The sequence below is a fragment of the Oreochromis aureus genome, linkage group 11 (assembly GCF_013358895.1).
Source record: "Oreochromis aureus strain Israel breed Guangdong linkage group 11, ZZ_aureus, whole genome shotgun sequence".
NCBI lineage: Eukaryota > Metazoa > Chordata > Actinopteri > Cichliformes > Cichlidae > Oreochromis > Oreochromis aureus.
The window spans coordinates 33,805,890-33,826,048 of NC_052952.1; the positions used below are offsets into that span (position 1 = coordinate 33,805,890).

Consider the following 20,159-nt stretch of genomic DNA (forward strand, 5'->3'; position numbering starts at 1 on the left):
AGTAAATTCTGGGGCTTCCATAAAGGCTACATCTGTATTGTCGTAAACCTTTGTGAGTTAAAACCAATAAAACCGTGACTGGTTTTGTTTTATGTCTTGCCTAAACAGGGGTCGATCTGCTGGCGCTGTACAACCACCCACCGATCCGAGAGGGCCAGGTGAAGTACTACACTGTCAAGGTGCCTCTGCGAGTTCAAAATTGTGACGAAGGGGTCAAAGGGGTGGAGGCCAACTGGTTGGATCACATGACCCAGCACTTCAACAACGGAGCCTCGCTGGTCGATGGATATTTCCACCTGGGCAACATGAATGGTAAGCAGGCTTGACTCGCTGTTCCTGCAGCATATACAGGTTTTCTAAGAAAAATGATTTTTGGAGAAAATATTCAGTGTGTTTTTTTTAGTTCCACACACTGTGATTTTGGGTAAACTCCACATACACACAAGCAGAATGATAGGTTTGAAATGTAAAAACACTTGAATAATGCATTCATATTCCCTTAAATATCAAAAGAGTCTTTATCGTTGCTTGGCTTCTTGACTTCAGCAGAATAATTCTTCCACTAGCATGCTCAAAGCTATTACAGTTATTAAATATAAAAAAGTTTCCCAAATTACCCCTTTTCCTTTCACTGTATTGCCAGTAAAAATGTGAATGTCAGGCAGAAGCTCAGTTCACTTCAACCTCTATAAAATGAAAAGACTGTGACAGGTAATGATGCACCTTGCCCTGTATGGCATTAATTATGCATTAGCTAACATTTATTTTCTTCCAGAAAGCAATGAAATTATATTTGAATAACACTTGTAAATTGCTCTTGTACTTTTTCTCCTTCTGTGTCAAGAAGTGGTGCAATCCTGTAGGATGGAAACTTCACATAGACACTGTGTGACAACTGCAGAAGAAATCACTATTGTGTTTGAAATTCTGACCCCAATTAAGGATTATTATTATTTTTTATAAACGTTTAATAAAAAATCACTGGCTATACTAATAATGAGTTCACAGACAGTTCTGAAGTCTTTTTGCACAGTTTTTACCCATTTTATGCCATTTTTCTGTCCTCTCGATGACGCAAGCAACACAGCTGTCTTTGCCAGTCTTATTATTCCAGTCACCTTCCACCAAGTTAGCTCAGTGTACTGTACTGAGCTTTCACATACTGTGTTGTGAAAAAGTATATGAGTGAATGGTACGACAAAACAAAGAACTATTGACTTATGACGCAAACAATTTGGATTATCAGAAAAAAGGTTGTGCTCTTAATCACATTAGAAATGATATCTTAAGCAACCAGAAAGATAACCAGTAGGGAAAACTGTGCATTCCCCAACCATTTGTCAAGTGGTTGCTGGCTGGTTGCTAGGTGAAATTGGTTGAAAAGAGGGTGTGGCTCTAAAAGCCCCCCATATGGTTGGTTTGCTCTAGGTTGCTTTGGTTGCTAGCAGATTGCTGCAGATCCTAGTAGTTGTTCTCCATAGCCCATAACTACTACTCGACAAGTAGTCGCAAGAGTTTTTGCAGTAAAATTGACTTGAATAATGAGTTTGTCTTAATTCCCCTAGTGGAGAAAAATACTTGATGCAAATTTCAGTATCTCAAGCCATGTAACCTGTGCTAGTCGTATGACTTGAGTCCGGCAGCAGGTCAGTCTACTATATTTATTATATTTATTTTAGATTTTATGAAGATATTTATAGTCTCTTTGTTTTTCACTTCTCTGGTGAAACATGCTAGCATGATCTGGAGAGTTGAAACTGCCTGTAAAACACAGTGAAACGGTAGCTGGGTGAAACCTTAGCAAACACACTAGGATGTTGAGCCTGATTATACGTGTTTAACATTGGCATTGTAAGCATTTTAGCATGCTTACGAAATTATAATTTCTATAAACACATATCGACATATGATTTTGTAGAATCTGTTTTTAAGGGACCAAAGTTTCGGTAACAGATCCTTCGCCCAAAGACTAAATCAGAAAACTAGCCGAAATTATGCTTATTTTCCTCATTCCATCATAATATTAGAAAAAATCTCAGCTTTTAAACTCTGCATTACATTTTAGCACATATTGAACTCTTTGAAATACTTTTTCTACACATGAATGAAGATGAGATACAACACATGGCTAACATTAGATGCTGGTCAGCACTGTGAAATGCTAGAGGCCTTGAAGTAAATTAAGACACTGCATCACTGCAGTTTCATCAGTGTGCTGTCTCTGACATAATCTTCATACGCTGGGAAGATGTAAGTCACGAAGACGTTTGGTATCCTCTTTTAAACTATTTCCTGTTTGGGTTTTCCTCTTCCATCAGACCCCAGCGGCTCTGTGCTTTACTCTGACACTGGAGAAAAAAGCCAGCCAGAGTAAATAAGAGTCATAATTCATTAATCTGGGAAAGTGAACGCCTCAGCAGCTCTGAAACACAGATAATTAACCTGATAACAAATTAGTGCCTCCTTGCATATTTTATGTCCTGAGAATGGAGTAATGAAGTGTATTATTATGATTCCGTTTTTTCTGCCTGTTAAGGTCCTCTAACATATTTTGCATTTTTTCTCGTGCTGCTAAGATATGCATCTCTTGAACAGTGAATTTACTCGTTAGGATAGAAAGCATATCAGCTGCACTCTCTACCTTCACTGCCTCACAGCTTATGCTCAACCACTTTGGAAAACAGATAACTTTATAGAGGTGAATGCTGTACTTTTTGGATTTTGGTCTCTTGAGAGCAGCTGGCAGTATGACTTCAAAGCAGCACCCCGTTTGTTGTTAGCAGCTAATTACATCAAACAGCCGTGCAGCTTAGGGCTTTAGAATTGGTATCCATTCCTGCAAAGTGTTGTTTTGAAAAGAGTTTCTGAATTCAGAACGAGACAATCTACATGTTGCAGGGGACCATCTCAACCTCATTAACAACGTGTAAATGTTTGACAGCAATACAATAAAGGAGATGGACTGACAGATATGCGGTTGGATGGGAGGATATAGTGACAGTGACAGCCTTATTTACAGCCTCGAGACACAGAGCGGCTAGGTTGTCATGTGTGTCTAATGAGTATAATTATTCTATTTTTTTAAGACTGACCTTTTGCCCTATTTTTTTTTTTAACTTTAATTTTGTTGTGCCGCTTTGAATTCTACATCTTTTATTACTTTAGTAATGCTGAGCTGGCTTAGTTTGTATGAGCTTCATTATAAAATGTCTCACTGAATCAGGAAACGACATCCAGGGTTGAAAAATGGAATCAAGCTTTTTATTTCATTTTATTCTTTTTACTTAACTTTTATTTGTACAATTGATCTCTCTTGGAAACGAGACACTGAGTCTCATTAAGAGCTGTTTCAGAGTGTAATAACTTGGAAGCTCCCACATGGTGCTCTAATGGTCATTTGAGGCTGCATCTATTGCAAGTCATCCCCAATAGACTCACATGTTAATATACTCACCTTTACAGCAGAAATGAAGAGCTAGGTGCACAAAGTCAGGTTTTGGTTGCTGCACAGGTGGTGGAGGAGGCCATGCATAATTAAAGCTGCAGCCCTCTTGGTCAGGTCTCTCTTGAAAAAGAGATTTTCGGTCTCAATGAGACTTCTACCTGGATATATAAATGATATATATGCAGGGAGATCATTAGAGTGACATGTGGATGTTTTCATGACTTGTTCAGGGTTCATTTATTTAAAATATACTCAAAGCAGTTGATGAGTTTTTCTTGTACACACATTTTATTTTAAGTCTGTTTTTTTTTTACTCAAAATTCACATCACATATCAGAGTAACCAAGCTACACAGAGCTAGTAGTAGCTGATCACTCCCTAGCTCTGCTTTAGGCTTAAAAAAATGTCCAGTGGCAGTTTCAAGCTAGTTGTGGGCATATTGTATATAGAGTTTATAGTTAGAATCCTAATGACTTTGTTTATACCCTGTGTTTTCCTTGATGTTGAATTCTTATTTTTATAGTAATGTCTCACCTGGATCGATGGATGTTTTTACTTTCTATCTAGCACTATTCAGGCAACATATAAGCTAGACTTGTGACATTTTTAACTTCACTTGGTAATGTTATAAATACTGAAACTACTCAGCTAGCAGTGATGTAGCTGCCAGAGACCTTAAAATATCAGGGAAACGTCATGCAGCAGTGACATAAGTGACTGTTAGTGACATTAAGTGGGCAGGCACTGGGTTAAACTCACCTAAACTTTAAGGCGTGTGATTGAAAGGACCAATAGAAATGAAGAATACTGCCAAATACATAGCGAGTTATCCATGCAGCTAGAACCTGACATATCTAGTAACCAGCTGTCGGCTGCAAAGTACGTGGGACTTCTGCAATGGGTCTCTCTTGTTGACAGGGCTTTAGAATAGTGACACTGAGCATGTTACCATACTGATGTTAGCATCTTATTTGTGCCAGCTGCAGGGAGAGCAGCTAGCATGGATATAGTTCTTATAATATTATACCCTGTGTTTTCCTTGATGTTGAAGAGACATTGCAGTGAAAGCTTATAGCCTTTATCTGCTTCGACCAAGTAAGGTTCATAATATGTTATAGTACATTTGTGGTTTTAGCATGAATTCAAACACTAACCTACTGCTACAGGAAGTGATCCTATAATTAATCTAAGTATTAATATAAATCATTTGTTAATCAAAACTGCTGCCAGTTGTGTTTGCGTGTGAAGTAAATTCATTAAGTCAATTAAGAAAACAGAGTATTCCCACAGCTATTATTCTGGAAAGTTTCTTTACCAGATGCCTTATTTTCATCCTCTCTACCTGTTTGTTATTATTCATAACATGAATTGATTTGCAGCCAACAGAAATATGACCTGCTAATGACAAAGTTTTCCCCCCAGGATTTTTTCAGCAGCTGTGTGATTATGCATGTCCATTAACATTTGACACAGAACCCTTATTTATAAGCACTGCCAGAAGAAAAGCTTTAAACAGCCACGGGTTCATTATACTTAGGTTATTTTTGTTCCCCTTGTGATGTGTATATTAATTTACAGGGAGCTTTTGACCTCTGCTTTATGCATGTGGGGAGAGCAAGTCCCTAATAATTCACATACAGCGTGCAGTTATATTTTGTGAGGTCTTTATGCCACCACAATATAAACATACATCATTCAAATTGGATATTCCCAAATTAGTTCCAAAGTCTGTTTGTGTTAGACAGATAAGTATTTTCTTTCAGAAAATCTATGTGAATATAAAACTCAGACAGCTCCTTACAAAATAACCTGAACAAGATGAGATTGGGATTGTTACAAAGTTACAAAGTCAAGCTTTGGCAACTGAAGAGCATCTGCTGTGCTTACAGGCAAATAGCCTGAAGGCAGGAAGAGCATGGCATTTTTTTACCCTGGGGGAAAAATGCTCAGAGCATCAGCTTAAAATCCCACAAATGTGCCTGATTGGAAACTTCAGAGCAGTTGTAATGCTGTGTAATCCACAGCAGATTATAAATGACAAGTTGACATTTTTGAAAGTACAACATGAATTTCATTCTGATATTTTTTTCAGTAAAACACAGCTGTGCTTGGAGTAATGACCCACACCAAGAGAACCATGCATAACAAGTATTTATCATCAGCTCCCCAAAAAAGTGAAACTAAATTATGGTGAAATAAGGAAATATGGACAATGAGACTGGCCAGGAGCCAATATTATTCAAAGGTTTCCAGAGTGTTTATCAGATTATATATATGTAATAATTTTTTAGGAAGCCTGGCACTGATGAAACCATCTGTCAAATGCTGGTGGAAAACCAGTAATCAGGTCAGATTACTGGTCAGTAACCAGTAATCATAGAAATTCCCAGTATTTCTCATTTTTGTCTGTCACTGTGTTCCAGTTCTATACTTCTATTAGTACACTTTAACTACTTTGTATTGAGAGCATGCATATAGACCAAGTAATGCCAGGACACATTAAAAATCACTGTCTGAAAAAAACGACCCTCATCTTTTTGACCATTGTCAGTATACACCCATACATGGGTGAGGAAATGTCACTGGCTTTTGATTGGCTCTTTGGGTACTTTGAGGTACTTTTAGTATATTTCATGTCAACGTGAACACATGTATGCACTAAAAATATAAAGTGTGAAAGCAGGTGAAATGAGGCAAGATACATGTCTTAGTAACAAAAGAGTCCTTGTGGATTCTTTTAAAGCAAGGAGATCCATAACTTAAATTCCAAGAGTTACTGGGACGTGAAACCACAAGTACAGAGTAGGAAATCAAATCTGATTAAAAAATTGTTGACTTTGCCCCAAAAAGGTTTGAAATTACTTTTCCTAGTATATGCTCAAAGTCACCTGACATTCATCCAAGCAGAGGTCATAAACAAATTTTAATTTGGTATCAATACAGTAAGCCAGCAAAACCTATGGGTTTCCTTACTAATAAGTAGATATATGGCACCACAAACTGTTGTGAAATTAATCTGTGTGCATACATGGGTGAGGAAATATCACTGGCTTTTGATTGGCTGTTTGGGTCCAAGGTTGGACGGCCGCCATATTTGACTTAGAGAAATGTCCTGTAGATTTTTATCTATGATTTTATCATCTATCTATTATAATGTTTGTGATCTTGTTAAATTGCTGACACTTTCATATTGTGGTAGAAGTAGCTCATGATTATTTTGTGATACACTAGTTTGATTGTGCAGTATGGTTGGATAACTAATGATTTAATACATTTTTAAACCACAGAATATTGATAAAATATCTTAGTACATAGCATTAATAAGGCTTTCATATCTCTGAATTGTTTACCTATATGTAGAGTTCCAATTTACTGATCTTCATGCATTCACCATTCTCATATTTAGACAAGTTTAACAATTAATCGGTACCATTAATATGGTTTCTCTGTTTTGTAGTTCAAAGACCTTCTGCTTTTTGCATGAAGCAATAAACTCGTGTATACTTATAAAAGTACAGGATTGAAGTTTAGCAAGTTTAGTGATCAGTATCACAGATTGTTGAGCTGGACTTTATAAATTGCCAGCCTTTGTTTTTAGCAAATAAATCGCTGTTCATGTTTCTTCAGGCCTTGTGTTCTAAGTGCTACGTTACCTTGACAGTCAGGTCGGTCCAAAGGGATGCACACTTAGACAAAAAACACACTGTGTCCCCATGCTACTTCTAAAGAAGGGTTTCCATGGTGAAGCTGGATGAGAAAGCATTAAGTGGCATTGTTTGCATACGCACGTGTATGTGTGTGCATCAATGAAGCGCTCAGCTGGTGAAAGTACCGGACGGTGTGGCAGCAGTGTTTGTGGAGACCTCGCCTGATCACAAGGTCGGATATATTATAGCTGTATTAAATTTACAGACTCTAAGCTGCATACAGCTCCAATCTTATGACATGCATTAAAGATTCATTCACACTGGGGAGCTTGCTGCAAACAGAAACACACATAAGCCTATATCCGCACATACGCATGCATAAACACAGCATACAAATTTGCACTACCTCCCAGCTGGAACCAAGGTGGGGGGGCCTCAGTTTGTTTACTAAAGAAATGACAGTAATGGTGTTGACGAGGAGTTTGCTTTTGTTACTTGTATAGCTTAAGCTATCTCTAGAGCCACAATGAGGATTTGTCACCCGGTTGTGAGACATTGAGCTATTCATATGCATGACAGTCAACCTTTACTGCTTTCTAAATTTGGGCAAAGCCAACGGAGGCAGAAAAAAGGGAGGGAGACAGAGAAAGTGAGAGGCAGTGAATATGAAATTCCAATAAGTTTCTTTTTTTAATCAAACTGTGAAAGAAACTCAGAAAAGAAAAAGAATTGGTGTTTGTGGGTGTGTTGGCACAGGATGCATGTATTTCGATACAGTTTCATTTGACTGTATGTAGGTTTTGACAGAAAATCTCAGAGTTCCAGCGAGGAAACAGATTCGCACATTTGGGAGCACTTCAGTGTCTTTGGGCATGAGACCAAATACGAATGCACTCAGATGGCTCATGCTTCACACAAGGATTCACTATCACACAGACTGGTTTGATTGATGAGTAGATTTTTAAAGGAGTTGCATTAAACTTATTCATCATAACCTGCAAGTGTCTAAAATGACTTGATTGGATTATCCTTTTGTATGTGTCAATATCTCAGCGGGCACACAGCTAACAAATATTCTGACAGTAGTGAGGAAGCACAAATGTTGCTGATGTTTACGGTGGTTTCTGTGAGAAATGTCTCCCACATCAGCTTTAGTCACAAAAATGTAGTTGCATAATTGCCTGTTTTCACACATGTAATTCCCAGAAGGATGGAGAATCAATCCATTCCACAGCTGTCAGAAAAGAAAAATGGCCACTTTCAGTATTTCTCTTTAGCTGGGTCCAAAAGTGCATTTACAGAGTCTCTGACTAACTCCCATTTGGCTTTATTAGCATAGCAAAAAATGGAAATGAAGGGATGATATTACCGAGCACAAATTCATATTTCATATAAAATACATATTATTGTTTAAACATAGTTGTTGTATTCATACCCATATGTAGATGTGACCCATGTATGCGACACTCTGTGGCATTCCAGTCACCAAGCTGCCCACCCTCTGTTCCCTCCTCACCAGCTGAAGTCTGCCTGGTAACCCAAAGGTGCAGACCTGCCAGCTGTCATGCATCTGGCTCTATGGGGAAGAGCCACATCCAATCCGCACCCATTAGACACTGACATCCCGTTCTCTAGTTGTCCCTCGCTGTGAATGTCCACTCGTGCTGTTTGAAATATAGATAAGCTGTCAGCGGTTTGTCTCCAGCTCTCTGAGGCGGCACCTGGCACGCATGTTTAAATCATGTCAGCAGACATGACCTGAGGCATGGTCACTTTCCAGCTCGCCAGCAGTAAAGTGGGCTCACTCACATTCACTGATCTGTCTAATAGCGCTGAGAAAGGTTAAATATTCAAAATATTAATTTTTAATGTAATAATAGCAACTAGATTAAATGTATTAATAAATACATTTGGATTCAGAGATGCAATCCAGCTGTTTGTAAACGGGCTGGTTCCACAATACACACAAGCGCTACTGTTCTACTCCTAAGTGCTTTTCTATCTAACATTCACACTCCAACGAACACATCAGAGGCTTGGAGTTCAGCATCTGGGCATGCTGGAGTGGAGCAGTCAGGGATCGAACAACCAGCCTAATTAGTAGACGACCTGCGCTACCTCCTGAGCTACAGCCACCATTGTAACCTACAAACATGTCCACCAACATGTCTCAGACAACTCCTACAGCTCAATTAACATCTCAGCTATTGATTCACTTGTTCGACCTGTTCCAAATAGTTGCCTTGTTGCCAACAGATCATAAATTATGCAACATTTTTAGCTGTTTACAGTTTATAATTGAGTCAGCTAAGAAACACCACATCTTAGCCCTTGCTATATGTAGAAGCTAAAAAAAGGAAAAATCAGTCAAAGCTACAGAGGCTCTCACAACCACATCATTGGTTTGTGCCTCTGAAATTTCACTGTACACTAACTGATCAGAAGCAGCAACCAAACAGACACGACGTCAGCAACACCCTGATGTAAAATGTTTTCCATTTTTTATGGTTTTCCACCTGAAAAATGGACACAAGTTGCATTGTTCTGCTACCACAGTGAAAACAGCCTTTATATTACTAATATGTTTATCCACTAATTTAACCAACTATGTCTTGATAGACTGATACAAAAATACAGAAATGTTAATTAATTTTCTTCTTTTTAAAGTGTATCCATCATCAGTTGAAAAATGAAGACATTAGGATACGTTGGCGTGGACAAACGGGGATTTGTCCAAAGGGGAAATAGAGGTGGAGTCAACTATGGCTCCGCTCCATTCAGTGTCCCAGTGAACCACGACGGTTAAAACGGCTTACACATGAAACAAAAGAATGCCTTCTGCCAAAAAGAAATAAAATCTGATGTCTAACAGATGTGATAGATTACAAAACTCAAGCCTATTTCTTGTATTCTGCTTAGTTTACATATTGAATTGTATGGAAACAAATGACAAATGGAACGTAGGGTCAAAACATTTTTTTTAATATAACAAACAAAATCTTTAATGAGTCTGTTAATTTCAGGTTATGACCTTATACGTTTCACCCTGTTGTTTTCTAGATAGTAACTCACGTTTGTGTTTGCAGCAGTGATGCACATGAGTTTATTAGAAAAACATCCAGAGTGCTTTCTGTTCCACTGTTTGCTTGATTTAAGCACCATGTGTCTGAAATCAATGCACAAGAGCAGGTTTGTGTACATGTCGATGAATATTAGGAACAAGCAGCTTCCAAAGTGACTTGATACAGCCAAGGACCTCGCATCTACATACAAGCACCTGCACGGCAAACACTAAACACTCAGCACTTTAAGTTTCAGTCTGTGTGTGTCAGCACTGTCTACACCCACTAGGTGCCTGCTGTTGAGCCTCTCCTGTATCATTTGGATGCTGGTATCGGCTGGTGCGTTTCACTCGCTGTCACCTTGCCACTCCAGCTATCTGAGTCTCCCCTGCCATTTGCTTCTTTGTCTTTTAGCCCCGACACTGTCACTCCCTGTTTTCAGTGCAGCTGTATTTGCATGTCTCGCCCCACGACCTTGAGTATGTGAGTCACAAGGGGATGGAGAACAATTTTACTGAGGCCGCACGGTGGTTTTTTGCAAGTGTAAACAACTTATTCTCAGTCGGCCCGCTGGCTGCTCAGCTCAGCTCTCAGTCAATAGGCACAAGATAATGTTTATTCGTGCACGCAACCAGCGCATTCCCCTGACGGACTCAACGCCCCCAGCAACCACCTCCTTCTCTTCCACTTCCCTGGTTCTCGCTCTCTTTCTCTCCTCTGCCAAGAGTCTGTTTGCATTATCACCAGAGACAGGCTGCTCCCTGTAGAGCAACGAGACAGAAACCCTGTCGATCTCACCTGAATGATCCCTGTTGCATTTGCAGAGAACCGACACCAGGCCGTAGTGCTTTACACCTTCCAGAAAGGTTTCTTCGCAGTAATATGCCAAGCAGGACGGGCCAAAGAATTAGATAAAGTGCAGGAATGGGGAAAGAAGGGGGGTGATGGAGGGAACAGAGGAAGAGCAAAGGCAAAGTGGCAGGAGGGGGTTAACACTGACCACGTCTGCATTTGAAAGATGTCTTCAATTGGGCATGCATGGGTCCAGAATGGGTTTTGCGGGTGGTGGAAATAAAAGGGAATGTCATTCTCCACTCTATCTCTCCCTCTTTCTTGCTTACTTCCTTCTTCTTTTTCTATCTCTCTGTCCCCGCCTTTCTCCACAGGCTCTCCAGCCACCTCTCATCCCCCTATTATTAGGGCCCAGTAATGAAATGTGGAGTGTCTCGTATTGGTGCCTGGGCCCCAGCAAACTGTATTAGTGTGTAAATGGTGTGAGAGTAATGAGAAAGCTCTCAGGCCTGCTGGGAAGACTGGACCACGAGGCTCGTGTTTTGTCTGTGTGTGTGTGTGTGTGTGTGTGTGTGTGTGTGTGTGTGTGTGTGTGTGTGTGTGTGTGTGTGTGTGTGTGTGTGTGTGTGTGTGTGTGTGTGTGTGCGCCTGGATGTAATGTGCATGTGCATCAAATGAATAACAAGAGACATTGGGTGGAGAGGGGTCCTGGCTCATGGGGGCCAGAGTGGTGTTTCTTTCTCAGATGCCAATCCTGCAATTGTTAGCCTCCAACAGAAGAGAAGCTTGGAAAATCTATTTGGTCAGGAGCACACAATCTGAAAAGTGGCCTAAAGCATCAATGTCAGTGTCTCTATGTGATTCATTCAGTTTAAGTCTTTTTAAGGTGAATAATGCAGGCTTAGCAAAAGGATTTATGCTTTGTGCCTTACCGCCCAGCTTCATTAAATTGGTTGCTACATTTTGCCATCACTAAAATCTGTCCACCTTTCTTAAAGAAGTGTTTCTCAGTCCTCTGGACACCAAGTACTGCTAGTTTTTAATCCTATTTTAGCTGTAATTAGCCTCTGTTTAACCGTCAAGCATTAAGACCAGCAGGCTCTGGATCCTGAAAACCACTGATGTAGCTCGTAATGTTTCATCTTCTTTTTTAACATCCCAGAAGGGGAATACCTGCTCCTTTCTTCAGCACTGTCTCCTTGCATAATGCATAAGTGCCTAATGCTCATACAAATGGCTAGCACCACTGGCTATGTAATAAAGGGTTGTGTGTGAATGTGTCTGGCTGATATCATTCCATTTCCGCTGGCCTGGAGGCCCTGACGGAGAAGAGACAAGACAGACACGCTCCATCCAGTAAATACTCTTTTCATGGCTTTACTTTTTTTCCCCCTTCTCTTTAGATTTGCTGCCTAAGTCAGTGGAAAGTGTCTTCATCTTCCAGGAGGCGAGCGAAGGTGAGTCGAACGCGGCCATCCCGGCGTACGATGCCATCGTTGTGGAGCAGTGGACCGTCATCGATGTGAGTGGAGGGATTTTTGCTTTTTCCTAGTCACAGGTTATGTTCTGTCTGTCACTAGTAGAGGGGAATTTATGCTCTTGTACATTTCATACATGTGACTGTTTTGGAATTGCAGATTTTGATATTTTAAAGGATGTACAGTCACACATTAAAAGCCAGAGTCCAGTCTGTGTCCCCCTCTCTAAGAGTATACTCCTGTAGCACTGAAATCAGTTATCGCTTAGATATCGTGGCCCTTCAGCCAACCGTTTCCTTACAACCCAAAGGCAAATCAGACAAATCTCAATTTATGGGACATGTGTCGCGGTCGCTCCCCTTATCAGGAGCAAACAAGCCTTTATCTACGTGATGATTAGTGTCTCTCCTCAACAAGTTCCGAGCTGGAAATTGATTTCTGTCTGGAGTTGAAGGATTTGTGGCCATTTTGTTGCCTTTCATCTGTATGTATGTGTGTGTCTGCATGTATACATGCTTGCGCATGCAGCTGAGTGTGGACGAGTTCGGTTTTGTGTGTCTGTGTTTTCAGATGCTATCTCTGTAATTGAATTTAGACTTTTAGCAGCCTGTAGCTGTCCAAGTGTGAAAGGAGACTTTTGTCCCCCAAATGTGGCTCTCTGATTGACCAGCCCAGCACCGATGGCCATATGTGCCACTAAAAAGACTCCTGCAGTCATCTAGCAGGAGCAGTACAGCCTCCCCTCGTCTGGGTGAATGGTAATACTGTTACAGCTTAATGGATTTCAAGACTTCCTCAGACACATTAACTGAGAATGATGCCAAACTAACGCCCAGTTTTCCAGGAGATCCAATCAGCTCCTCCACTGGGACTTTATCAAAAACCGTTTCACCCCACCGATCTGCACCATGCCAAATCAGATTGACAACACACTCTGTCAGGGCGATCAGGGCTGCACATCATCCCCATTATTTGTGATAACTGCCGAAAATTGATATGCAAAGTATCCTCACAGCTCATTATTGTTTTGGTGCCAGGATAATTAAAATGAAAAAAAAAGGTTCAATGTTGATTGAAGGTGTTTTTCTTCTTCTTTATATACGTCAATTTCTTTTCCCCTCAGTGCTTAACATACTTATTTATCCAAAATACTGACAGGTTGTTGGATTTATGAAGCTCAGAGAAAAAGAGTGATAAAATAAATCACTTCAGTGAGGGCATGTGACCATTTATATTGTCATTAAGTAGGAGTGTATCATCTCAGGAATGTCAGTGTTCATCAGCGAAGGGATAAAAATGTCTTTAGTTTCACTTATGAACGAGTTGAATCTACTTTGAAGAGTTTGATGTGAAAAGAGCTGAGCTTTTAATGCTGTTTCTAAACCAAAGTGCAGAATAGTGCTATAGTAGAGCCATTTTTCTACATCATTAAAAGTAGAAAAATGGGTCTACTAAAGTAAATGTAATAATAACAAAAATCATACAATTTTAAAAATAATTGGGGAACATATTTTCAACATTTTCTCATTCAAAGGCATCAAATTCTGTCACTGTCAGATGTTACAGAGATACCCACAAGGTTTTCTTTGGCATTGTGGCTCGCTCACTGGCCAGCAGCGTTGGACGTCGAGTGTCGCTCATTAAGAGGATGGAAAGACAGTGGCAGAGTAAGTTAGATTTTTGTGAGCCAGGGTGATCGATAAAATGTCATTTCGGCATCCAGAAATTATAAAAAAAATCTAAAAAGTAATAATAAAAATGAGATATTCAGTCATTTGTTACACAACCAGTTTTGCCCTCCCTCAAAGCTCAAACTCACTGTTTAGTTCAGCGGAAGCAAAGATGCTGATGCTACAAAGAGAGCATTTGGCCAACAGGATTTATAAAGGAGAAGCAAAAGTCATAAAAGGTCTCAGTAGGTGGACTTGGTGAAGGATCATTAACAGATGCCTGCAGATGACTTTGTCTCCAAGGGTCTCTCACCCAGCCGTGTGTGACGGAGGTGATAGTTGGTTATCAGCTTTGACTCTTCAGTGCTCACCCCGTGGCTACTGTACAGGCCTCCCATGACGCTGCCGCCTGTCCCTCCTGGTTCCCCCATCCATATGCAGTTGCAGGCATCCCGCAGTGGAGACTGCAAACTGACAGGGATCAAAAAAGCCACAATAGGGAATTAGGCCATCTATTCAAAAACTATGGGGCCTGACTGCCTATTAGAACTTACCTCTTTTTTTTTAGTTATTTGTTTTTGATTAGATTTGATTAGATGAAAAAAAAAATGTTTGTCTTATAAGGACATTCATTTAGTTTAATTCAGTTGTAATAAGAAATTATTTGACAAAGACAGCTGTGAGAGACAAACAAATATTCATAGGGCAAAAAATTCTGACTTCAAAGCAAATTAAAGGAAAGAGAAGAAAACAACCAAGAACAATAAATGTCAAACTGACAAACTAAGATGTAAGTGGGAACAGTTTCTGTTAAATGACAGCAGAGCAGTGCCTTGAGGGAGACGGCACAAAAAACAACAAAATGCATCCAGTGACAATCAAGAGAAATAAATTGAAAGCATGCGTAAAGTGGGCGAAGCATGTAGAAGTGCATAAAAATGCCATCAGTGCTAAAAAGCTCCTGCAGACATTTCTTTTAGCAAACAGATTTTGGTCAGGTGTCTGATACATACTTGTTTGAATATGAGCAAAAAAAAAAGACTCAAATATGAAACATATGGATTGTGGTGAAGTGTCTGAAAATGAATAACTCATCAAGAGTCTCTGGTATGAAACTCCAATTAGGACCAGTTTCTCATCTCTCATGTCCTATGGGAAAATCAATACAGACACTGCCTCAAAACTAATGTAGTGAAAGCCCTCCTTTCTTTCACTGAGCTTCACAGGAGCAATAACCAAAGAAAACATGTGCGCCTGCACACTTCAGTCAAGGTTGGTCTTAATATGTTTGCTTGCCATGAGCCACTGCGGGAGAATTTATTTATCAAGAGGAACAAAGTGCATTAGCAGGACAGTGTTGTGCTTCAGTCTTTCTGTATATAGATAAAGCAGGCAAAGAGAACCAGAGTCACAAAAACACCTGTGTGCGTGCATATGTGTGTGTGTGTGTGTGTGTGTGTGTGTGTGTGTGTGTGTGTGTGTGTGTGTGTGTGTGTGTGTGTGTTTTATTAAAAGATGAAGTGATATTCAGCTTAGTGGACCTGATGTGTATGAGGAGTGTGATGTTGCTGAAAACCTTTCATACCTCTTAAAATGTTTTTTTAAATAGCCCCATTATCCACTTCAGCTTAGCTGGACCCAGTGGTAGGTCTATTATGATGCATGCATGTTGTGCAACAAGTGATATTTTAAATTCTCAACATGGTACAAAGATTTTATGGATAGCTCTAAGATGCTAAGGGGGAAATATTTTTTAGATAGAACATTTTTGCATGTACTATCTAGCCCAAAGGTTAAGCCTTTACAAAATGTCGTATTTATATTAAATATGGAAACTGAAGTGGGGAAACAGAAATGGGACATGTGATGCAGCTGCATTTTTGTCCTTATATCCTCCCTTTTTTAAAATTCAGGTCCAGCAGTTTGCAGTTATGTGATTATTGTCCAATGCACAGTCACATGACCCAAATGTGCAGGTTTTTTGTGGTTATACAAAAGCACTGAAAATTATTTGCACCTCTTTAAAAGGAAAACTATGACTTGAAGGGTCTGAAATCAATATGAAGCTACAATAACTGACATTCGTCTTGAAAGGGTCATTCTTAAAGGGTCAATTTATACACATCCCAAAAGAACACATTGACCCTTTTCACTGGTATCCAATCATGCACATAATGTTGGTTTTATATGCTTTACTAGTATGTTGTCCAGTTCAATGAAGGTGAGGGAATTTGAACAGTACAATTTCTCCAAAGGTCCAACTATCAATATAGAAAATTGAAATTACACTTCATGGTCACATACAGTACACTGGAGCTATAAGAGAAAATTTGTTTTTGCTGCTGACCCTTTGAAATACCTCTTAGCAGAAGAATAACACTGGCACGGATGTTTGTTACTCTAATTAGGTGCAGCAGAGATGCAGAATGGCTCTGCTACTCCACCTATAATCACAGCAAAATAAATAAATAAACCTTTCGAGGGAAATTATTACTTCTGTGCAGGGGTTTTCAGCATTTCATACATAACTTAGAAAAATGATAAGAGGCTCTCTGGTTACCATGAGAAACTGCCTTCTTTATGGATATTATTAGTACTGCAAGAAGATAAAACACAACTGTGTTCAGTGGCTTTGCTAAATAATTTGAAGCTCAAAGAGCTGTTTTTTCACAGAAATCGTTGTATATAAAACTGTAACTACATGTATTTTCATTTCTGTTCCTACAGGTATTTATTGGTAATTATTTGATCTTTTCAAGTGCCAAGTTGTATGCCCAGTTAGTAATTTCTACATGTTTGGACATTTCTTCTATTTTGAGGCGCAAGACAGGAGAAGGTCTGTGTTCAGTAAACCTGTAAAATCTAAGTCAAATGAAAAACAAGTTTTATTCTCTCTTTCTTTTTCATGAACCACAGAGTGCTGCAGACATTAGCACTGCTCTGTTTCCTTCAGGTAATTTGGTTCTGTCTCACAGTCCAAACACATGCTTGTGTCATGTTACGGCTGTGTGCAGACAAGAATAGGACCCAAAGTGCAGACTCCGGAGACAGTCATGAACTCAAAACAGCTTTATTGCTGAACAAAGAATATCTACAAAACCTAAACTGAGAAGAAACTAACAAAACACACACAGGGAGCCACAGGGAGATACACACAGCATGAGGGACGACACGACACTGACTCAAAGAAACACAGGGTTTAAGTACACTGGGAAGTAACGAGGGGAATGAGACACAGAAGGAGGGCACAGCTGGGAGAAATCAGAACTAACGAGACAAGGAAGCAAAGCAGGACACATTCACATAAGACCCGGACCTTCAAAGTAAAACAGGAAGTAACACAGACTGAACTTACAGACACAGACTCACAGGCAAGCACTACAGAGGGAACAGAGGTGGGAACAGGGCAGACACAGACACTGACTGGACACGAGGATATAGCCGACAGGGGAGACAGCAACTAAGGATAACACAGAGACATAAACCATCAGACAGAACTTCAAAGAAACCAAAGACTAGAAATGATAAATATAATAAACTCAAAACCCTGGGTCAACGACCCAGGCATCCTAACAGTACCCCCCCCCCTAAAGGGCTGGCTCCCAGACAGCCCAAACCTAAACACCAAAACAAAAAACAACCCAACCAGGGCGGGCGGTGGGGGAACCAGGACGGAGGGCTCGAAACAAACCAAACAAGGAGCCAGAAACAAAAAAGGTGCAAACACCGGAGCCCAGAAAGCGACATAACAAAACATAGGCGAACGACAGGCGCAGGCGGCCAGGAAAAACAGGTCACACAAAGTTCAGGGGGCCGGCCCGGAGGACGACGACCCAAGAGTCCAGAAAAAAGTTCAGGAGGCCGGCCGGGCGGGAGGCACCGGCGGCGACGGAGCAGGTCAGGAGGCCGGCCGGGCGGGAGGCACCGGCGGCGACGGAGCAGGTCAGGAGGCCGGCCGGGCGGGAGGGAGGCACCGGCGGCGACGGAGCAGGTCAGGAGGCCGTCCACAACGGCGAGGACGCCCAATCATCGGCTTGGAAAGTGGCCAGAAAGGACGAGCAGGCCGGACAGGACGTGCAGGACGAGCAGGACGAGCAGGCCGGACAGGACGAGCAGGACGAGCAGGACGAGCAGGCCGGACAGGACGAGCAGGACCAGGACGTGTAATCAGAGGCCTGGAAGGAGGCCGGCGCTGTAGAGGCGCAGGATGTGGTCCGGACGTCGGCGTGGCCGAGGCAGGACCAAGCGAAGCTGTAGCCGAGGCCAGACCGGACGAAGGCGAAGACTCGGAGGCCGGACCGGGCGAGGGTGACGCTGCAGGCGACGCCGAAGCTGGACCAGACGACGGCGGAGCTGAAGCCGTAGCTGGACCAGGCGAGAACGAAGCCGTAGCCGTAGCTGGACCAGGTGACGGCGTGGGAGCCGCAGGTGGTGGCACTGCAGGCGACGGCGTGGGAGCCGCAGGTGGTGGCACTGCAGGCGACGGCGTGGGAGCCGCAGGTGGTGGCACTGCAGGCGACGGCGTGGGAGCCGCAGGTGGTGGCGATGAAGGCTGGACGGGCCCTTCGGACCCTCCAGCGGAGGCAGAAGGCTGGACGGGCCCCTCGGACCCTCCAGCGGGAACAGAAGGCTGGACGGGCCCCTCGGACCCTCCAGCGGAGGCAGACGGTAACTGAGCAGGCGACTGAGCTGAGAGGTGAGCTAACGTTTGAGCTATGGATAGAAGTTTAAGTTCTATTGACTGTTGTAACGATGGTAGTAATGGTGGGTTAGGTGGTGGATTAGCAGTAAGCTGAGCTAGTTCCCCTGAGCCTCCGGAACCTGAAGAAAACCGCTGGACGGGCTCACCTGAGCCTCCAGCGAGGTCAGAAACAGGTGCAGGTACCTGCCGGATACCGGCCTCTCCCACCCGAGGAGAAGGTACGGGTGCCGCGACAGGCACCGGAGCAGGGACCAGCTGGACCTCAGTCTCCCTCACCTGAAGCACTGAAACAGGTGCAGGGGAATGCTGGGCCCGAGCCGCCCTGGGAGCAGGAACACAACTGGGCGAAGGAGCAGGGTCAGAAAACACAGAATCCTCTAAAATGTTTTTTAGCTTCCTACCACCACCATGTGTAATAGTCTTAACAGTCTCAGTTTTAGCAGTGTTCATATGATTGTCTTTTTCCAGCTTAGAGGAGCAGAATGAAAACAGTCATTATAACTCACCACGGGAGTGGCTCAGCAGAGACAGAGTGGCGACTGCGTGAACGTCGCTTTCTCCGGGAAGTGGGAGGTGGCAAACTGGGCTGCGAACCCTCCAAAAGACCGGGCTGCGACGAGGAAGCAGAGAGTTTGTGAAGCTCAGAACGTGGCAGACCCAAAAACAGAGCGAAGGATTGCAGCGGAGTGAGTCTAACGTCCGGCGTCACGTAATCCCTCTTCCTCCGCCGCTTAACCTTCTTGTCGGACTAGTAATCCAGGGGTGGAGGCGGAGGTGTAGCGACTGGAGAGAATGAGCACGTGCTCAATCTGATCGCCCGAGGCATAGGCGCCAGCTCGGCCGTGGCATAGGCGCCAGCTCGGCCGTGGCCTAGGCGCCAGCTCGGCCGTGGCCATGGCAGTTTGGAGGCTGCGGCGCCCTCCGAAAGCCAAACGAGACCCATAGAAGGGTGACTGGAGCTCCTGGGCATGCTTAGCCTCCTGCCTCACGCTCTCCTTGAGGAAGGCAGAAACTGCGGGTCGCCGATACCAAACGGAGTCTGCTGGGTCCATAGTATGGTCGCGTTGTTCTGTCATGTTACGGCTGTGTGCAGACAAGAATAGGACCCAAGGTGCAGACTCCGGAGACAGTCATGAACTCAAAACAGCTTTGTTGCTGAACAAAGAATATCTACAAAACCTAAACTGAGAAGAAACTAACAAAACACACACAGGGAGCCACAGGGAGATACACACAGCATGAGGGATGACGCGACACTGACTCAAAGAAACACAGGGTTTAAGTACACTGGGAAGTAACGAGGGGAATGAGACACAGAAGGAGGGCACAGCTGGGAGAAATCAGAACTAACGAGACAAGGAAG

The 20,159-nt window shown here is 42.3% G+C and overlaps 1 protein-coding gene across 1 annotated transcript in view; it reads left to right on the forward strand.

The window, feature by feature from the left end:
- LOC116311336 (raftlin) overlaps positions 1-20,159 on the forward strand; it is a 125,068-nt gene that overhangs the window by 82,275 nt on the left and 22,634 nt on the right. Inside the window, exons 6-7 of the mRNA XM_031728425.2 lie at positions 109-312; positions 12,350-12,468. Coding sequence (XP_031584285.1) covers positions 109-312; positions 12,350-12,468 — 323 coding nt within the window. The remainder of the gene's footprint in view (positions 1-108; positions 313-12,349; positions 12,469-20,159) is intronic.